The sequence below is a fragment of the Stegodyphus dumicola genome, chromosome 4 (assembly GCF_044657685.1).
Source record: "Stegodyphus dumicola isolate Sdum_Otavi_A_Nest chromosome 4, ASM4465768v1".
NCBI lineage: Eukaryota > Metazoa > Arthropoda > Arachnida > Araneae > Eresidae > Stegodyphus > Stegodyphus dumicola.
In genome coordinates, this window is record NC_140771.1 from 129,741,023 (window position 1) to 129,763,499 (window position 22,477).

At 31.9% G+C, this 22,477-nt stretch overlaps 1 protein-coding gene across 6 annotated transcripts in view; it reads left to right on the top strand.

Annotated features, from left to right (window-relative positions):
• LOC118198248 (filamin-A-like) overlaps positions 1 to 22,477 on the top strand; it is a 197,977-nt gene that overhangs the window by 121,342 nt on the left and 54,158 nt on the right. For 5 of the 6 annotated variants that reach the window (XM_035369877.2, XM_035369880.2, XM_085815435.1 and 2 more), the window contains 4 exons: positions 1,006 to 1,176; positions 9,170 to 9,385; positions 10,258 to 10,455; positions 10,774 to 12,646. In XM_035369877.2, coding sequence (XP_035225768.1) covers positions 1,006 to 1,176; positions 9,170 to 9,385; positions 10,258 to 10,455; positions 10,774 to 10,961 — 773 coding nt within the window. In that variant the 3' untranslated portion in view covers positions 10,962 to 12,646. Of the gene's footprint in view, positions 1 to 1,005; positions 1,177 to 9,169; positions 9,386 to 10,257; positions 10,456 to 10,773; positions 12,647 to 22,477 lie in introns of those variants that run through there. The other variant, XM_085815434.1, reaches the window with a different exon arrangement.

Sequence of the window (22,477 nt, forward strand, 5' to 3'; positions counted from 1 at the left end):
ACCTTCACACTCAGAGTCTCAGCAGCCAGGGCATTAGTAAGATGGTAAGATTTTAGGTAATAACACTTTCCGGGACACTACCTTTTACATTTGGAATTTCGACAAAAAAAAAAAAAAAAAAAAAAAGGCAAGCAGTCTAATCAGGCCTGAAAGAGTACACAAGTAAAATTTTGTGAAGATAGCACTTATCGTTTTAATTCTGTGGCTGTGCCCGAACACTGAATGAGAAGAACTTCGAAAAGAGTGCTGAAACAAGCATTGCTGGGAAGCGCTTAAAAGAGTAAGAGATTATGCCTACGATTAAAAAACACTAGATTCTGAATACCGTAGCAGATTTAGCATTACCGAGGGTGTGCCACGGAGAGGTCCACTACTCTACACCCCCTATAAAACCTCTTCTTGGTTATAATTGGTATAAATGAAAAAAAAAAGTAACTTAGGTATATGATAGTTACGTTATTTACATTTCGGTATAAATGAAAAATCGGTATAAATGAAAAAAAAAGTAACTTAGGTATATGATAGTTACGTTATTTACATTTCATATTTACACTTTCGTCTATTTTTTCGTGGTGGTACTTTTCGAAGAAAGTGATACCACCTTTGAAAAAGCACAACCCAGCATTGCATGTTTTGCATATGTACCGGGATCCGTATCAGATTCACTATCTGAAGGCAATTCGCGTAGCACTTTCAGTGCTTCAGAAATTGTTAGCCCTCTCCGATCCATTTGGAAAATAATTAAAAATTCAAAGAACATAATCTAATATTATATCTACTATTAGAAATTATAAATTATAAAATAAAATTAAATAAACGTCTACAACTCAAAACTTATTAAACGTAGTGCTAACAAAACTCTGTAACCATAATTTTCGATTTGGGGTCAAGTTACAATTCTGATCATTGCCAGCAGCATTTGTACAAAACTAGTGACTGCGTTAAAATGCATCTCTATAGCATTAGCAATTAAAGTTACTATTCTTTTTCCTTTCTGTATTTCAGATTCTTGGGCGTTGCGTTTTATTCCAAAAGAAAACGGTATTCATCAAATACATCTGAGGCATAACGGAACTCATATTCCACAGAGCCCCTTCAGGATAGTCATTGGACATGATGATTCTGACCCCGCCGCTGTACAAGCTTCAGGAAATGGTCTCAAAGAATGCAAATCAGGTTATTTTTTTATCTATGTTTATAATTAAATAATAAATGAAAAGTGTTCTAAAATTTAACAGGAAAATGTAAATTTTTCTAACATATTTCATAAGACGAACAGTATTCCTGTTGGTAAAACTAACTGCTTCTATCATATTTTATAAAATATACTGATATTCAAAATTAACAAATTGCTACATCATAACTTGCATATAAGGAACTTCTAAAAATTGCAGCCGAATGTTGAAAACCAATGTATTGTGAGCACACTAAATGTTACACAGAACAATGATGTAAGTAGAAATTGAACTATCGTGGCTTTTCCTATAAATTTCAAATTTTAGGAAGTCAGGAGTGGAGAATGAATGAATAATGCTTACCAAAATAACCAAATCGACAGTCACGTCATTGTGAAACTTTTCCGCTCTGATAAAAAATATGGCACAGTTCTCTCAAGGTCATTTCACGTTTAACCCTTAATCTCTAAAAACATTCCTCTCTTTTTCTAAGCAAGGATCATCAAGTCCTACTTTCTTTTTAAATTAGAGTTTTTAGCACAGTGAATATTTACGTTGTATATTTAACACAGTTGAAATTTGGAAAACCTGTTGATTAGTGTTAGCAATTAATTATTTCCTTTATTAAAAACACATTCCGTCAAACATTAATTGTTAAATACTTGCTTTATTCAGAAACATTACCGTCAACATTACTGCTCAAAAAAACTTACAGTTCAAAATAATATCGTTCTGAAAGAAACTGTTGTTGCCAATCGGGAAAATACATTTTAAATAAAATTAATACGTTGCGTTTACATTCGGGCATCCTGACTTAGTTACGACCTCGGAACTTTAAGAACTTATATTTAAAAAATTAAATCTCTAATATTAATGTTTATAGTTCGAAAGTCTTTAGCTGTCATATAGATTCACCGTCGTTTTCTATTCTTTTTCCGTGTCCTAGTTTTAGTAATATGCGGCGTGTTGTTATCGTTATCCCCAGTAACACTAATGTCATCACCATCATCATCGTCTTCTTCTGATTCAGCTTGACACTGCCATGACTTTAATTGGCTCACATGAGCTGTCGTACTAAAGAAATGTCCTTTCACCTTCTCTTCTAATTGAGTCACTCTATAGGTATCACTTGGTAAAACTTCTGTAACTACTAAAGGTCCTCGATACTTTTGTTGTGTTTTGGTTGATTCTCCAGTTGATTTAGGTACTCTTCTCATAACTACTATTTCTCCTCGTTCGAATGTTAAAGAATTGCTTTTCTTCTTGTCATAATTTGCTTTCATTTTCATCTGCATATCTTCAATTCTCTTTCTAGCTTCATTCTGTAAGATTATTGGAGTCTCCCATTCATCTGCGTCTTCATCTGTAATCATCCTCATCAATCCGTCGTTAAATTTTGGTGAATAACCGTGAAGCATTTCGAAAGGAGTTTTATTTGTAGTCTTATTTACCATATTGTTTAGATTTCTTTCGCATTCCTTAATCTTTTTGTCCCAGTCTCTCTGATTCGGATTTTCCATACTCGTTTTAATCGTAGCCAAAATTGTTCGATTTGCTCTTTCCACCATTCCATTACCACTTGGATGCTGAGTTGAATTGAGTGTATGACTGATTCCATTATTTTGACAGTACTCTCAAAATTCCTTCGCTGTGAAACATGTTCCTCTATCGCTGATAATTTTTTCTGGTAACCCAAAATCATCTACAAAACTCTTCAATGCAACTAAAACATACTTGGTTGCAGTACTTTTCATAGGATATAAGCGTGTAAATCTCGTAAAATTATCAATTATTACAAATAATTCTGTATTTCCTCTTGAACTTTTTACGAATGGTCCTAAATGATCTATATGTATAATTGCAAAAGGTCTTCTACCAGGTCTAATTGGATGCAGTACTCCTTGTTTCTTACCAATAGGCATTTTATTTACTAGGCATTCGAAACACATCGAAATGTGACGCATAACATATCGTTTCATTCCTTTACACCAGTATGATTCCTTGATTTTGGCAACAGTTCTATCTGCTGAAAAATGTCCCAAAAGATCGTGAAATTTTACTACAATACCTTTTCTCATCGATTTAGGTATGACATATAACAATTTCTCCTTTTTCTGATCTTTCACTTTACGAAACAATCGATTATTATTCAAGACGTAATTTTCAGTTACATATTTCTCTGCATTCGTTCTATCATTTATCTTTTTCCTTAAAATGTCTATTAATTTGCGTAATTCTGGATCTGAATGCTGAATCATAAGAATTTGTTCATCTATCGTTAGCGTTAAACAAACTTCCAAGTTGTTTTCAATTATAGAGTCTAAAGTTTCTTCTGGCTGATCAACTGGCGATCGGCTCAATGCATCTATGTGACTCATTCTTTTGCCTTGCCTGTGCGTTATTTCAAGATTGTATCCCTGGATCAGATTACTCCACCTTGCTATCTGAGGATTTGAAGTTTTCTTCGCGTTTAAATAAACTAAAGCTTGGCAGTCTGTAATTACCGTAAATCGGATCGCAATTAAAAATTGTCGAAGTCGTGTCAAAGTCCAAATTATAGCCATTAATTCTAATTTGCTTGAATGATAATTCTTTTCTGTTTCTGTTGTTCCTTTACTTACACAACTAAATGCCACTTTCTATCTTCACCTTTTTGCAACAGCATTCCTGCCAGTCCTTTGTTGCTCGCGTCTGTGTGCACTTCAGTCTCTGCTTCGGGATTATATAATGCTAGTATTGGTTCATTAGTTAAATGATCCTTTAAAGTACTGAATGCTTCTTGCTGATCTTCGTTCCAACGAAATGTTTCATCCTTCCTCGTCAGTCTCGTTAGCGGCTCAGCTTTCTCTGCGTATTTCGATACAAACCTTCTAAAGAAACTTGTAAGACCTAAAAATTGTTTAACTTCATGTTCATTGGTTGGTTTAGGAAAGTTTAATATGGCTCGTACTTTTCTTGGTCCAGGTTGCATACCATTTGATTTTATTAGAAATCCCAAATACTCAACTTAATCTTTTCCAAATTCGCATTTTGTCAGTTTCAATGTCAGCATTGCTTCTCTCAATCTATCAAACACTTTCCTAAGTTTTTCTATCATTTCTTCCCGAGATTTAGCCGGAATTAATATGTCGTCCAAATAGCACAATACTTCTTTATTAAGCAATGGACCTAAAACTTGATCCATAAGCCTCTGAAATTCTGCAGGTGCATTAGCTAACCCAAAGATCATACGTTCAAATTGACCGGTATCATCTGGAGTGATGAAAGCTGTTTTCAGTTTCGCTTCTTCAGTTAAAGGAATCTGCAAATATCCATGAGCTAAGTCCAATGTAGTGAAAACTTTACACTCACTAAGACATTCAAGAAGATCATCTATCCTAGGGAGTGGAAATTTATCTTTAACAGTTTGCGAATTCAACTTTCTATAATCTATCACTAATCGTAATTCACCTGTTTTTTTTTTTTTTTTTTTTTTCTTTGCGAGTAAAACTGGACTAGCATACGGAGATCTTGGTTCAGTAACAATTCCATATTTCTTCCATTCATTTATTATCTTCTTTATAGAAGCACGCTCTTCGGCATTGGTTTTATACGACTTCATGCAAATAGGCTTACTCCCTTCAATTTCTTTAATATCCATTTTTGTTTGTACACCCTAATTCCTCCATATTTAATGCAAAACAATCTCGATACTCATTTATCAAATGTAAAACTTCCTGTTTTCTTTCTGGCGTAGTATTGTTATTAACTTTAATTTCTTCTAAAGTAATCGGTCTCCTAAACTTCTTAATTTCATTTATTATCAGTATTTCCTTTTGACTTGAATTTTCAGTTTTCTGATCTGAACTTGGTTCAACTAATTCTGCTACTTCCGCTCTACCGATACATTGATTCTCTTTCAAAATTAGTTTTCGATCGCTGTAGTTAGTGACTGGTATCACTGTTTCTCCCTGTATTACTTCCAATAATGAGCCTAACTCATCTTCCGATCCACTTATTAAAACATAACCGTTATTTATTTCATAGGTTTTAACTTTCACGAAATTAACGGTATTACTTTCGATTTGAGTTTCTTGGGAAGCCTTCAGTTTAATTCGCAGAGTGTTGCTATCATTTTGCAACTGTGAAAATGGGCAGTCATTAGCATAGCGTATGTGCAAGGTATTTCCTATCTTGGCGTATGCAATATGCGGTAAATCAATCCATGTTCGACCAACTAATAAGTCGCATGGTTGCGTTTCATCTCCTACAATTAGAACTGTAATGTCCTTTCTTTCCACATTATCAATCTCTAAGTTAACAGTTACTTTTCCCAATGTTCTAGCGGTTGGTTTATTCTGGTTCCTAAAGCCAAACAATTCCTCCACATCAGGTTTTATAATAAGATTCAGTCTCTTAGCCGCAGACTGTTTCAATAAACACGAACTAGAACCCGTATCTATGATTGCAGTAATTTCTTCTCCATTATTGATGCGAGCATACTTTAAATATACAGCTGGTGAAACACCTGAATTCTGGTTCACGGATAAATTATTTTTGACATTTGTCAAGTCTGGATTCTTAGACGTACACTTTTTTAAAGTATGACCCTTTTCATTTCATTTCCTGCAAATAATTTCTTTTTTAGGTTGAGGACAATCCGTCGTTATATGTCCATAATCGTTACAATTGAAGCATTTCGGCTCACCCTTTTCATTGCGGATGCCAGAATTATATTCCCTTTTCCTTTCGTCTGTTTTATAAAATTTATCTCTCAGATTGTATTTATTTTCAAACCTGTTTTTAAAACCCACTTTGAAATTACCATCTGTCTGCATGGAATCGTTAACATTTCTTTGTCTTGAATACTGATTATAGGATCCTTCATAAAATTTAGAACCAGATTTGGGCTTAGAATAATGCCTAAAAGTTTTATTTTCTACTTGAAGTACTTTTATCCCTGCCCGAATATTTTCATATTCATCTAGTTTTTCAGCCAACTCTTCAGGATTAATGAATTTAGACCAATCATCAATGAAATGGTCTCGGATAGCAGCGGGGACCCTCTTCTTTAATTGATCAGTAATAATAAGTTGTTTTAAAGAGTCAAAATCTGTTACATTTAATCCAGCAAGCCACTCTTCAAAATAATGTTTTAATTCAAACGTGAAGTCCTTCCACGTATTACGCAAAGTTTTAATATGATCAACGAACTTTTGCCGAAACTGTTCAGGGCTTAAATTTTCTCAGTAGCAGTTGCTTAACGTGCTTATAGTCGTTAGCTTTCTCTTCTGATTCACGGGCAATTAATTGAGTTATTTCATAAGGCAATAGACCCAACAGCTGAGAAACCCAGTTTTGTTCTTCTAACCCAATACGTCGTGCCTGTCTCTCAAATAAAACTAGATAAAAACTTATATCACCTTCATTCAAATCATACTTATGCATTAATTTACTCATATCACAAATATTACTTCTACTAACATTAGAAGGAACAGAATCATTTACATTACTACTTCTGATTTCCGCTTCTATTTTCAATTTTTCAAGTTCAAATGTTCTTTGTTTATCTTTTTCTTCCATTTCAAATGCTCTTTGCTTATCTTTTTCTATAATTTCCATTTCAAATGCTCTTTGCTTATCTTTTTCTTTTTCTAAAATTTCTAACTTTTCCCTGTCTAAACGATCATTTATAATTCTATCTAGCATTTGTTTAGTAAAGTCTTCGTTATAATTCTTACTATTCAAAAATCATATCTCTTAAGCCTACAATTTTAATATCAGAAGGGACATCTACATCAAGTTCCAAAGCAAGTTCTTTTAAATCACATTTTTTGCCTCTTGCCAAATAAGCCATCTTAGACTTCAATTTTCAAATACTAATACAATAATTATACTTAAGTTCTTTCCGTTTAATACTTAGACTTAACATAAACAGTTTATAAATTCACGTACCTTTCTACTTTCAGTTTTGGCGAGCTTCCGCATTCAGTTTAGGCTTAGCGTACGTTAAGGCAATACGTTGTTAAATCTAGATAATAATTCTAGTTTATCCCACTTCTGAAATGTTAGCAATTAATTATTTCCTTTATTAAAAACACATTCCGTCAAACATTAATTGTTAAATACTTGCTTTATTCAGAAACATTACCGTCAACATTACTGCTCAAAAAACTTACAGTTCAAAATATTATCGTTCTGAAAAAAACTGTTGTTGCCAATCGGGAAAATACATTTTAAATAAAATTAATACGTTGCGTTTACATTAGTTTATGCTATCAGTATCCTTGTTCTCCGGAGTGAGTGCCTTATTCTTAAACGACAGAGTATGAAAAAAATTACGTTTAATGCAGAGAAACAATTGACCATGCTGTTAAGGAATTTCATGCAAATGTAATTCGCCAGCCATATTTTCACATTTTTGCCAATCGTAGATATTTATTAAACTATTATTGAAAATATACTGTGGAAAAGATTCATAACAGATGGACACAACCAGAGCAATAGCTCCGCAAGCTCTATCCTTTGTCTACACATTTTCATAAAATAAATTTTATTATTTTCATTCCAGATTAGCTGTATCTAGAATGAAAAGACAGTGAATTGCCTCAGCTCATATTTATCAAGCTCACACATAGCTCATATTCGTACTTAACATTGCTGAGTTGCTCTTTTTAATTAGATGAAACAGCAACTTTAGACTAATACCAGTATCGCTTTTGCTAGTCTCGTGTCAGCCGAAATAGAATCAGATCATAGTAGTCAGATCTTCTTATTAATTATGTTGTCAAAAGAAGGATAATGCACACAATGCTGAGGGAAAATTAGGTTTATATGAATGATGAATGAAATGAAATGAAAATAAATGCAAGCTTCTTGTGTCCCCCCCCCAAAAAAAGTCGCGGTAGATTAAAAAAAAAATTCATGCATTCGTACCATCATCAAACGTAGGAAAAACAAGGCCCGAACCCGCGATACAAGTCCCCAGTAAAAGCTGCATTTTCCACTTGAGCGTGTTACCTCCGCGATAAGGTATCTTACGGATACGCATGCTTTTCACACTTCTCCTTCAGGAAACTGAAGAAGCATCTGGGCTATTCTGAAACTAGCGATAATATTTTCTGTAAATATTCTTTTAAAAATACCAACTCCATTACAACACCACTCCTGGTGACGCTTGAATCCAAAATCTATAACTCAAGAAGCCAACGTTTTATCCAGTAGGCAATAAGAGCAACCTTAAATTGATGTAGATATATTTTAAGAAAAATTCAAAATCTGGGATTTCGAAATCCATCATTATTATCTCGCAGCTATCTATTGCTTTAGATTATGCTGTAAAAATTATCAACCATATTTTTCATTTCTGGTTGATTATTAAGGTTTATTACTGCTAATAAAGTTGAGAATTTTCTTTTAAATAATTTATGAAGCTATTTAATCTATTAGCATATGCATTTTTCATTATTATATGAAATTTTTATTAAGATTTGACCCATTTGACCCTTTTTTTTTTTATCAAGAAGAATTTTTGTAAGGGCAATCATTTAAAAACCATGGTATAAACTGGACTTTTGAAACGAGATGCCTGAAACTGACGCGTCAAGCGTCAAAAAGTTAAAGTTAACTCAACTCACGCGGTCTCCGGCCATCCGGTAAATGCCGCCTCTGAACTCACTCCTGATAGGTTAACGTTTTACGCGCGAACGCGTGACTGCGTTGGTGTGAACGCAGCTTTACGTATGAAGCTACGATGTAATTCGACCTGTTTGGGACTGTTTAAGGATTGTCCCAGAGTTACTGTAGTTTAGCAAAAAGTTCTTTTCGTCGAATCGAATTCCATAACCCAACTATTGTCGCCTTCGTTCGAAAACTGAATAAGGAATGACTTTAAGAAATAGTTTTGAAATAAAGTCAGTTATCACTCTTCGAATTAGAAGTTGAATAAATAGACATATATTTCCTTCTATTTAAATATTTGCAATTCATTTCTGATTTTTAATTTTGTATTTTAGGAGTTAAAACAGACTTCTTAATAAACACCTGCAATGCTGGTACAGGTCAGCTAGCAGTGACTATTGAAGGACCATCCAAGGTATCCATGGACTGTACTGAAGTAGCTGATGGGTATAAAGTACGGTATACCCCTCTGGCACCCGGAGATTATTTTGTAACCATCAAGTACAATGGTTATCATATTGTAGGAAGTCCATTTAAAGTGCATTGTACAGGTACGTTGTGAAGTCAGGCACTTTGAGATAATTATCTAAATCGACTATATCCTAGTCTGCTAGATAACTATGTTTTTTTTTTTTTTTGCTAGAAAATCATTATTCATTTTTTTGTTTTCAAAAAGTTTTGCTTTCAAAATTGTTTCACAAAATTATTACTATATTAAGTTCTTTTTTCTCGCAAAGCTTCTCTCTAGAAAGATGAGGCAGGTAAAATTTAGCACTTTTTTTAATATGAAACAGAATTAACTATTATAGTATAAACAGGTGAACTTAACATTTGCTTCAGATAGTTAACATTAAAAATTATGAATGTTCAAAAATAATAAAATTTTTAATTCGGAAATAAATTTCTATTTAAATTAAATCAAATTTAACCTGAATCGCTGTATTTGTAAAATTACTGAACATAAATTATTCGACTTCGCATTTAAAAATAAAAAATAAATTATTTTCTCAGTTAACATTTTGGTATCTCAGTTAGCATTTGGTAACAAGAAACCATTGATAACTTCTAATTCAAAATTATTTTTATTTTTATCCAAAATTTCATATTAAAAGAGTAAAAAGTTGAAATAAGTTCTGGAATTAATCTTGTAAGCGTGTTCTAATTATTTCCTAACCGAAATTATCTGAACTGAGTAAAAATTTTCTTTTTTTTTAACAATTAAGCGATACATATGAATAATGTTTAAATTTTGTTTATTACATTTTATGCAAAAATTACTAATCTAATAATATGATCAAACAGTCATTTAAATTCTCAAGAAATCTGTTTTAAATTTCATTTTGCGAGATAAAAGGAAACATTCGTTTTAAATGCATAAATTTTAACAGTTTATGTTTAAAACTATTTTATTATTTTCACCTAGGTACCGCAGTTGCAGAGCCTGGGTCTCATGAAGTATCTTCTGTAATGGTAGAAACTGTGGCAAAACAATCGAAGCACAAAGGCGATCAACTTCCTAAGTTCAGATCAGACCCTTCAAAAATCACAAGCAAAGGACCTGGTCTCAAAAAAGCTATCACTCATAAAATGAATTCATTTCAAGTCAATTGCCAAGAAGCAGGTTTGTTATCAAATTTATAGTCATAAATTAGTTTAGCCTTCATTTAAAGCAATTTCAAGTTTCAGCTTTTAAAGTTAACTTGATAATTCCTGTGGAAAGTACTCCTTTCAATTTGCTAAAGGATAAAAGATATTAAATTCTAATAAATGAAGAATCTCATGACGCTAGAAAATTGCCTTTTGCTTAACAAAAAATATTAAAAAAATCTTGATTTTACTAAACTATTGTTATTTTAAATACTGTTAAGAACTATTCTTTGTTTCTTCAATAAAGTGAGTTGTTCTCATAATAATTTTGTTTTGTTTTCTACATTTATAGGAAATAATATCCTTTTTGTGTCATTATATGGACCCAAAGGCCCTTGCGATGAGATCCATGTGAAGCATGCTGGCCGTAACATCTACAATATTACCTATATGGTGAAAGACAGAGGAGAACATATTCTCATAGTAAAATATGGCAACGATCACATCCCTGGTAGCCCTTTCAAGGTCGATTGCACATAAATTCTGTTAAAAGAAAAGTATCTTACAGATCTTTATATATTACCTTCCCATCCATGCATCTTAAGACAGAGACTCTGTATACTACTCTGCTTTTTTCTTTCTTTTAAAGTTTGAAAAAAAAATTTTTTTTTTAATTTTTTGCGTTACTTCGGCTTTTTTTCAATCTAAACAGGAAAGGAAAATATGCTTTGTTTTTTGCTCACTTAACATATCATCAAGCGATCATTTATTTGCTCATCTAAAATACTGCTTTCTTTCTGACTTAGGATAGTTTGGATGGAAGGCATCCTTCTAAAGTTAATGTTAAGTGTTCTTAAAGTGAAACTCGATCATGTGTAAATGTATTCTTCTACAAATAACAGCTAAGCAAATCGGTACGGTCGAAAATATAAACAATATTTTGAGTACTTTAAGGGTTTCACAATTAAAATAATAGCTATTTTTAAGAACGTCCAAAATCTCTTCTTTTCTCATAATTTTAGATTAGTAAAAACGCGGATGAACTGTGGGGTTAATTTCTTATCAATTCTCTGAATGCTTCTTCTGATGCTCTCTTATTTCAGATATGGTTGCACTGAGTAATATATATTTTTTATCTACTAATCTCGTAGCCCAAATAAATTGTTGAACAGATTTCGACCATGCCTATTTAAAATAAACATAATTTTTCCCATTTTCGTAATTTAAACACTTTAATTCAAATAAAGTATTGTTGAAGTAAATTTATAATAATCATTAAGGAATATATTCCTTTTGAATAAACTAAATCAGTCTTTTTTCCCATTTTTGTCTTGTGATGAAATGTTCTAGCTGTTTTTTTAATAACTGACAAAATGTATGAATTCATGTCAATCATGTTATGGGTATCTCTTGTGTTAGGTGATAAGGTGACTTGTTGCACGTCCTAGAATTAATTTATCATAATTATGGAGAAATAAATATTTATACTTTTGAAAAATATAACCCGGAATAATATACAGAAAGTACGCTTTGATAAGCAAGCTATGTTTCTATGTGATGGCAAAAAAGCAATGCACTTCGTTCCTTTTATAATAATCGAAAAGAAATATTTTTTGTCGTTAAATATAATAGATCATGAAATTTAACAACTTTGAAAAAGTAATATTGCCTACCACTGTACCGATAAATTAAAGCATTTCCTTAGTAAATATTTTAAACTTGAGCAAACTATTGTAATCATTATTAAATTATCAAGTAAATGTTATTAATATAATGTTTAGATCTGATTTTGATTTTATATTGTTTTCTGTTTGCATATTTTATTGAGAAACTGTGTAAGTATAAAATGATGATATAACTTCATTGTTTCATCGCCAAAAGACGCAGATATCTCCAATTATTACCGTTTGATGAAAAAGGTTTCGCTGGAGACTATACTGCGAAAAAAGTAATTATTTTATTATACTCTGCCTAGCCAATGTTTAAAACCTCATTCACCTGAGTTATTAAATCAGCTACTGTTTTATGCAAACATTAATTTTGGAGACCTCGATCAAATTCTAGAGGAATAATTCTCGATTGACTTCTACATAAGTTTTTAAAATAATTAGCGACGAATTTTATCAGAAATAAGAAGCTCACATCATACCAAGAGATACCTGTGTCAAATAAAAACTGCAAATAAAAAGCAATTTTTTTTTTTTTTTTTTTTTTTTTTTTTTTTTGTTGAAAAATAACAAAAATAGTGAAATTTCACGTGTTTTGAAGCGAATATGATACAGGGCAAACATTTGAGCTATATTTAAATCTGGAAGAGATAAGATGCATGTAGAAGACAGTATTCTTTGTATTTCAGAATAAATGTTGTCAATTTTACTGTGCTTTGTTTTCTTTTGAATACTATGGCTAACTCACCTGCTTGTTTATACATCCACTGAAGTTTATGTGCGACACCTTTCCTACCAGAGAGATAACATTTTAAGTGTCATCAGTGTGGAATATATCTTCTTAACAATTTAGTGTAACAAAACCTGTATAAACATTATACTTCTTGCTTTTTATACTGCAAAATTCACATAAAATTTTATATTGTTTCTTTTAAAATTTAAGTCTTAAGTCAGGGATTTGATTTTAAAAGCCAAAAAAAAATATTTTAACGTTCAGAAATTAAATAGCACTTTTTATACATATTCATGATTTACAGTGGAAATATTATACATGACAGCATAAACAAATTGTATTTAAAATGGATGATTCCATGCAGTTCATCCTGTTTTTCTTAAGACTAATTATTGCAGCAATACAGAAAATTAAATTTTCAAAATTCAAATATTTTTATTATTATAGATCAACATTAAAAATCTTTATTATCAATGAAGATATCTGACAAATATGTAAATCAGAGTGACAGGCTTCTCTCATATTACAGCTAAGTCTAGTACAATTTTTTAGTCTAAAGCTGAAAGTATTGTAATGCTTTTCAGTGAACTTATGCAAGCAAGGAGAAACGTACATTTTATAAAGCTAGGTCTCAGTAATACATAATTAATCCTGAAAGTGTAATTATAGAAAAATTGTAATAAAGTAACAGGTTTCAACAATTACTTGATAAATCATTTTTCACATAAAATGTCTCTCTGTTTCTGTGTTCAGCTGTATTCGTTTTCTGACTAACATCATTCCCTTCCTTCTGTGTTGTTATTTGTGGCTTTTTCAGTGTATATGATAAAATATAAAGCAACCACAAAGTCACTTATTTTTAAATTAAAAGAAATACAATTTAAGATGTCCAAACATTCGTAGAAGTTAAATTCATATTGTCGCAGTTAAGATTTATACTATTACAGTATATTTAAGCCTCGGATTTTTATATTCTATGAGTTAGCATCGTAATAGGTAATAATTATAACTTAGCATCATAATAAGTAACATGTTTCGTCGGTTATTAATAATTTGATATTTTCAGAATAATAAATTTAAAAATGAGATTTCTACTACTTAAAATCAACAACAAATGAAGATAATTACAATATAAATTTGCAAGTAGTGATTCTGGAAGAAAGTTATGAAAAAAAGAGAAGAAAAACTGAAATACTTCCCTCACCTCAGTTGTACCTTTTATACTAAAATTAAGCGAATTATTTCCTAAAATGCTCGTGAATGTAAAATACCATGTTCTCATTGCGAAACTAATCAAAAGAATCAAGCCTGCTTTTTTATTTATCTAACTTTTAATTTACATGCTTTAGTATTCTATCGTGTCGTCATGTATTAAATTTGATCATAACTTACTCTGATCGAATTGGTCCAGTACAGTTATAGAAAATGAAATACCTAACAGTGAGCTCCATTTTAAAACAAATATCAATAAAGAAATAACTTTAAATATGTACTATGTTCAAGGTTACATTATTTGAATACAGCAAAGCAAATCAAGGCTATCTGCATAAGGGGAGGGATGCCTTCGTGGGTGACTTTCTAAAGGAAACTGGCCTGCATTCCCGTTACACCAACCACACAATCAGTTCGTTCGCCTAAGCTCGAATCAATGTTGAACTACTAGTATTCAGCAGTCTTAACTTCTCGGTCACTGGTGCAGGTAGAACGAAAACTTTATGCCCAGTAGATTACGGATGATTTTGGGCAATCCTGAAGAGATTCTATTGTAATAATTTCTTTTAAATCGTTCATTGATCTGCTTTATATAACTATTAGATATTCTATAATAATTACCATATGTTTATTTTTCAAACAAGGGGTTAAATAATTTTTCCATCTTTAAGTTTATTGCAATAGTAATATAGTGTTAAATTTTTGCCTTGTGAAGATAAAAAGACATCATCGTAGCCATGCCAGATTCATTACCTTATAGATATTTTAGCTTCAATTAGTTTTTGATCTATTCATTAGTCCGTTATAAATAAAATTCTGGAATAAATTGCTCAAATTTTTATTAAGTCATACTGAGAGATACGCCGACACTTATTTCATAATCGCAAACTAATTCACAAAACCTTTTCGAAATATTTCCTGCCAATGACGGACTGCTTTCCATAATCTTTAATATTCATTTTATTTCAAAATTTTGTAGTTGCCTAGAATTTTTGCATGAGATGTTCACACAAACACACAAAAGGAATAATTTTCCTTTCTAACACAGTTATTTGGGTACATCTATAAAATAGCCGTTCTGTAGGTTATTTAGTACACACATATTTAATGACTGTATTTATGACTATTGCAGGACTCAGCATCTGCGTTGCTACTTTTAGGCGCAAGCAGAAGGCTTTCCATTCTTTGTGATCTGAGTCTCGTTTCATGATCTTCCTATTTTTTGATTAAAGAGAATGTTGAGTCAAGAATTTCGCAAATTTTTAATGATAATATATTTCTGCAAAATGTTCTTACTTTTTCTTTTTGCTCTATCGAAATACTCCTGCACCAGTGCTCTTCAATAATCTGGCTTTTATATGATTCAGGTTGGCTACCGAGGGAAAAAAAATATCTTTAAGAATTCTAATGAAAAGAATTAAATACAGTATAAAAATACTTCAGCCATAAACAAGAGAGAAAGATCATGCTTAAATTCAAAGTTTAGTCAACATTATTCTTTAAAACTCTTTCAGATTTCTTTCATAAAATATATTAATACATTTTTGTGCATTTTATATTTTTCCCGTCAAAATTTATAATATATGATATATATGATAACTGATATATGATATATATAATATGGAGAATATGATAACTACATATTTCAACCTGCATATAAAAGTTTGCTTCTTAAGGTACAATGACATCATATTCATTGGATTATTTAAGTTGTTTATAATCAACTATTTTAGTTTGTCGCTTACTTATCTGAAGTAACAGTTACATATATCACACTGCATTCAGAAAAGTAAATAGTAAGTATTAAAAATGTTATAAATGCACAGTAAATGCATAAAATGTTTCAGATTTGATTAGACAAGCTTAACGATAAATAGCATTTTGAGTGAAGAAATTATTTTGTCGAAACAAATGACACTAAAATTCTTTTTTATTAAAAAATAAACTCAATTTTTTTAATTTGAAAGCAAAATTGAAACATTTTAATTATAAAATTCATTTTTCTAAAAAAATAAAAGAAATAATTACGGAATGTATTCATGAAAAAATGAAAACTTTTCGCTCAAAACATGTTTAATTTTTCGTCTTAAAATTTACTGACAACTAAATCCACTTATGCACAAATACAGTTAAACCTTTGGAAAATTTTAGGGTAATATATCCTGAGGTTCACTGAAATTAGGGTTAAATTCGGTCTTTGAAAAAACATTAAATTTTTTAACGCAGAGACTTAAATATTGCTTTGACTAGCAACAGTAGCATTTTCTCCATCAGGGTAAAAATTCTCGTCTCATCCTATAAGGACCAGTTCATGAAAACTAATTTTATAAAAATATCACCCAACCACAATTAAATAACATTTTTGCACGTTTTGCTACTCAATTCTAAATGTAAAATTGTAATTGACTTTTGTTAATGGAAATGTTTCTTTTATCAGTTGAAGCCAACCAGCGGTTGAAAGGTAAACGATTGAACACTGCTACTTCGGTATGGGGTTCGAATCCCAGCGAACGGGCTGGCTGCATGGTCGTTTTCGTGGTTTTCCCCATGTATAACATGTATACGAGCCAGGTTCCCTTAAAAAGTCCTCCACAAAGGCATCCCTTCTCTTAGGCGGATAAACCAAACCAAATCTTTACCAACTGTGCTGTTTAGCTCAGCCCATCTTGTTCATGATAATCTTATAACATTATCCGCATTCTAGATGTAGATTATAGTTTAACAATAGCATCTGTGTTTTAATGTAAAGCGAATAGCTGTGTTTCTTCATATACTGTGTGTCTTCCCTATGTTATCTTCAGTGGATACTTTTTGCTTTTGTGGCTTTTTATTTATAAAAAGCATTACCTCCTATGTTCTTAAGAATTATATTGTACCATCTAAAGTTTTCAAATTTTAAAAAAATGACGCTTTTCTAAACATAAGGGAGAGCACTCACTCCCTTTTAAGTTTAACTCACTTGTATAAGATATATGTCTGAAATTACTTTCTCAGTACCCCCTCCCCCAAATTTAGTGCATTTATCATATCGATTAGTTAGCGTATTATTACAGCCGCGGTTAAAAAAAAAAAAAAAAAAAAAAAGAGAGAGAGAGAGAGAGAGAGATGGGGAAGGGGGAGAAAACTTTTATTAGAGCTCTTGAACTATTCCTAAATCATTGCAATCTCCAAATACAAGTTTTAAAAAAAATCACTAAAGTGAATGTAATAAAAGTTAAAAAAATCTGCTGAATAGCAGGCTGAGAAGTCTGAGCCTTGTGAGCTGGAGTCATTAATTTGCATAATAAACAATTATTACAACGTCAGTCATTGTGTGGCATATACTTAATAGAGTGTTGCCTCTCATCATCCCGAAATAAAAGTTGCTGGGCATTTTCTAGGTACTTGGGCAGATTATAGACCAGAACTGGTGGAGTTGAAAAGATACCCTGTGCTTCTGGGCCTTGTTTCGTTTCTGGCTAATATTGTGGATACCAATTTTCATTTCTTGCCACTGACCGTTATTACTTAGATTATCGCAAAGTACATAAGGGCTGTCTGCCTGAGAGTAGATTGGAGAACTTTGTAAGAAAAACTGTCTGATATTTACCTTACATATTAAATGGACAACCACAAAAACTGTTATGCAGCCAATCATTTGCCAGGATTTGAAACCAGGTTCAACTACGAGTTTTCAGCAATTTTACCGCTGTACCGCTTTCAAGTTAATCATTAATAGTGACTAAATTACTTAATAGGAATTTATTACAGAGAGCAATCACAAAGAGCATTCTCCCGTGTTTTATCATTTCTGGCATCAGCATTCTGGAAACCCATCTTATGCAGACTTTCGATACCTCTAGCATTTTGTGAGATTTTTTTTTCCACTGATCCAATACTGATTCCTATTTCCAAAACGATCTGAGAAACTGTCGTTCGTCTATTTTTTAACATCACATTATTCTTCGATGTTACTATACATTTTTTCAGTGCTCACAACCATACTGTGAGTCTGTGATGATTTTCGAGTGACGCTGCGCCCTGTCTAAGTGTGCCAGGTCACCTTTTTTACAGTGATACAAAAAGGAACTATATCACCAAAGACTGCAACCATGCGATCATGAATATTGATACATATTATGCCTATTTTTGAGAGGAAATCAGTCACTGAGCAATATTTGAAATTTTCAATACCAAACAAGCAACGCTGGCTGATAGTATTTACAAGTCAGGATGCAATTATTTTGCTATGTTCCGTCATCCCACAAGTATTGCATCACAACTCCGCTTACAACTTCTTGAACGCTCCTCATAATTCAAATATAATCATTTTATCAATAAATTGCACAAAGTTTTTTTGGGCTTCAGGCCTTAACATTTACGTAATTAAAAATATTTAATGAAACAAAATTCTAAAAAGTAAAACAGTTAAAAGATTTTTAAATTTTCTTAGATTTTCCAAAGGGAAATAACCATTATTATTCTTTTTGTTAGACGTGTTCTATGACACGAAAATGTTCATGCATTACCATTGATAGAAAATTTTGTTATCGTTAAATTATTTGGCTACAAAAACGCTAACTGATAGAAATTAAAAATTGCGCCATTTTTGTGTTGAGGTATTCCCCTTCATTTATAAAATTCAAATTAAATCAAAAAATTTAATTTCATAAAATGAATAATTTAGCAATTTTAATTTTATAGAAAATAATCATTGTCATCCATGGCTCGATTCCCGTCAAAGGCCTTGCTCATTTTTCATCTTTCCTGCTTCAAAATTACCTAATGTCTCTACAGCGGCGCCCGAACTAAAAAGATGATGATTCTCCACACCCAGGATTTGGCGACTGGGTTCCCTAAAAACCCCAGTCGCCTTTTAAAAGGGGAAGTATATAAGGTATTTCTCCCGCCTTCTTGGCGTGCCTTCGTGGTGTGGTGATCTGCATGCTGGGCGAGGAGAGGTCTGTAGTTCGATTCCTGGCGAAAGCGTTGCTCATTTTTCATCTTGCCTGCTCAAAAAAAATACCTAATGTCTCTACACTGTATCATCTAAATACATATACAGAGAGTGTTTACGCATTTTTAAAATGATTTCGGGGTTGTTAAAAGTTTAAAATTAAAAAAAAAATTCTTTTTTTATGTTCGATCTGATAGCCTTTTTTCTAGACTTTAAGTCTGCATCGTAATTTTTTTATAGAATGATTTTTCATAAAATTTTCATTATTTTCCAGAGCCCATGAATTACGGTGGGTTTGCTCTTAGAAAGGGCTCTTTTCAGGAAACCAGAGGCACAATAGTCCATAAGTGAAACATCAGATGACTTTCAACAGGAACACGTTGAAAAGGTATATATGCAGTGCCTTTATTAGTCTTCTTTTTTTCAAGAAACGCAGTGGTACTTTTCGATGTGTGACTTGTTGGCTTGATGAAGTTTCAATCTTTGAAAGCACTTGGAATAAAGAAATGGCATTTCTTTTGAAATATTGGACACAAAACTTTCTCTTGATAGTACGTTGAATAGATTTTAACATTTGTTTCGCTTTTCTTATTTTTAACTTCCCATTGTAAGAGAATTCTGCGATAATCATGTACAGCTCACTAAAATTTTCTTTTCATTGATGGAACAAAGTTCGTACATTTTTTCTCTTCATTTTCGATAATAAATAGATCTGCTTTTTTATTTCAGTCAAGTAAGCCCATGCTTCATCAAGGGTTTCTATTTAAATAGTTTTTATATAGAGTTCTATACATTGTTCTACGTTGAGCCACATGCTTCTGCAAATGCTGGTGAACATTATGTATTATGGCGTTTTTAAATTGCAAACCATAGTTTTTTATATTATTGTTGCTATAGATGTATATAAAGACTTTCAATTGATTTCCTCGCGTCAGATTTTTTTTCTTGTTACTAACAATTTAATTTTAGAAACAGAAACAGTTTTTCAGTTATTCTTTTATACCTGTAGACGTCTTTACATGTAGAACTAATGATTGACTCTTTTTTTTTTCTTTTCCGATTAATAATGCTTCTTATATTTCACTTAGAAGCTTTAATACTATGCATTTTACAACGTTTTTGAATAGGAATTTTTCTCTTTGGAAAGCGCAAAAATATATCCTTCAGCTCACAACTTGTTTACATGCGACATTTTAAAATAAGAAAAAAATTGAAAGTAACAACGATTTTCTTATTTTAAATAATGAGCTGTTGAAAGAAATTTTATTTCCACACTTTTGCCTTTTTTTAATTCTTTATCTAAAATGTTCTAAAAATGTGTAAACACTCTCTGTCCATTGTAGATTGTAAAATGTCAGATCATAGTTTACCAAATTTATTTTTTCCTATTTTTAATTGCAAAATTAAGTAAACCCACACGAAAGAAATGAAAGAAAAAGAAAAAAAATGTATAACATTTGAAAAAATTCTGAAAACTAACTTTCACAATGATAAAAGCTAAAAATGTAAAGTACCATGAACTTAATCAAACGACCAAAAAAATCAGGTTTGTCCAAAATCAAATTTAAAACTGAATAAAAAATGAAAAAAAAAAAACAAAAGCTCAAAGAAGTAGACATGGAAAACGGCATGTTAATTTAAAACTTTATTGCATTTCTTTCATCTTTCATAACAACATATAAATATTTCGAATGTTATGTATATACTCCCACGTAAACATACTCACTCTCCGTTAATTTCTTTCAAGGCTAGAAATAAATTAGCTTTGTCTTATCCATGTTCATGTTTCACTCATTTTTCATTCTTATTCATTCATTCTTTCTTACTCATACTATATTTTCATTTTTCTTTATTCTATATTTTCATTCTTATTCATTCTATATTTTCACTCTTATTCATCCTTTGTTTTATTCTATTTGCCTTGTTAATTTTTGTCTTATGTTTGTCTACTCGGTGAGTTTTTGAAGATATTACTTCGAAATTTCTCACAAAATCTCACTGGTATTTAAATATGTTCGAGGGCATAGAATTTCGTTAATATTTAAATATAGTGATTTGAGCTGCTAAATGTGTGATAAGTAGCTAAATCCTGCACCCCCCTCCCGTCCAAAACAGTGAAAGAAAGAAATTATTCTCACAAGTGCTCAAAAGTTAAATTTTACTGAAAAAGAAAAAAAAATAATTTATCACGCAAACTTTCTAATGCTAGTAGCATAAAATTGTCAAGAATAATTGTGGTACATTTCAGAATTAATCAGTTTCTTGGTACTCTTTAGAACTCGTGAATTTCTTGGAGCACATAAGAATTGTGAAGAATTCCTTAGTACATTTTAGAATTGATTGTTTTATTGGAAGTGTAATATGTTCCCTGTAAACATATGCAACACTTGGACCCTTTGTTTATAAACCTTACCGTAGACGCCGAAAATTTGGCTGAACTCTTGCAACCCTTGACTACTGTGCGACACATAAAAAAGAGTTAAATATATTTTTTCCATTTAAACTACAATAGTGGATTCAAAATTAGGCAAGAAAGCAACCTTATAGATCTGCAAACATTTTGAATGACTTTCTATGAATTTCAAAGGTGCTCTGTCATAGTCCCTTTAATTCAGGGCTCACCAGTTGTCCAGAGGTAAAGTCGCTGAGCACTGACAATTTGACAGAATTCAAATCTTGACGAATGGGCCGGCTGCATGGACGTTTTTTGTGGTTTCTCTTATGCGCAATGTGGGTATGTAACAGTTTTTGTTACGCAGATAGCCCTAACTTGACAAAATTTTATCCAAAATCTACGCCAATCTAAAGCTACTTTTCTGCTAATTTTAAATTGTATTGCTAATTACTATTGCCGTGTTTCTCGTTCAATTCTATTACAGCAGACTTATTATATCATTACAGTTTAGCAGCATTTTTCTTGGCAGTTAAAATTGGCTTCAGCTTATGCATGCCATTAGTCAAATCATTAAAACCGCGAGCAGTAGTATTTCGTTCGGTGAATGAATTGGGTGCATTTGGTTTTTCGTCATTTTCCTTACGTGTAATTTGTCATATCTCATCGGTCTGACAATAATATCAGAATAAATCCGCAAATTGTTTTCGTACCAAGAAGCGCAGGATTATTTCTGTTGCTAGTATGCGCCTAAGGCACTTATTAGGTGACAGGTACAGGTATAAGTGAGTGGGACAAAGGAATTTCACCGCACGTGCAGGTATAGTACCACATGGGTGAGAGAAGGGCTTTGCCCACTTTGCCTTATTTGGAAGAAGAATTCCTCGAGATACGGATTCAAGGGTATTCCATCCCTCTTCCCTTACCACCAAACAACTCGACTTTCGGCTTGCCACACATTTTAAGTGCTCCCATACCGTAAAGACCTATACTGTGCAAACAAACCTGCACTTTGTATTTTGCGTATCGTTTTCTTAATCGTCATCGAATCAGGCCAACCCTTGAAAGAACTTTCCCAATCGGTTTTGTCCCTCTTTTGCGTTTGGAGTTCGGGGG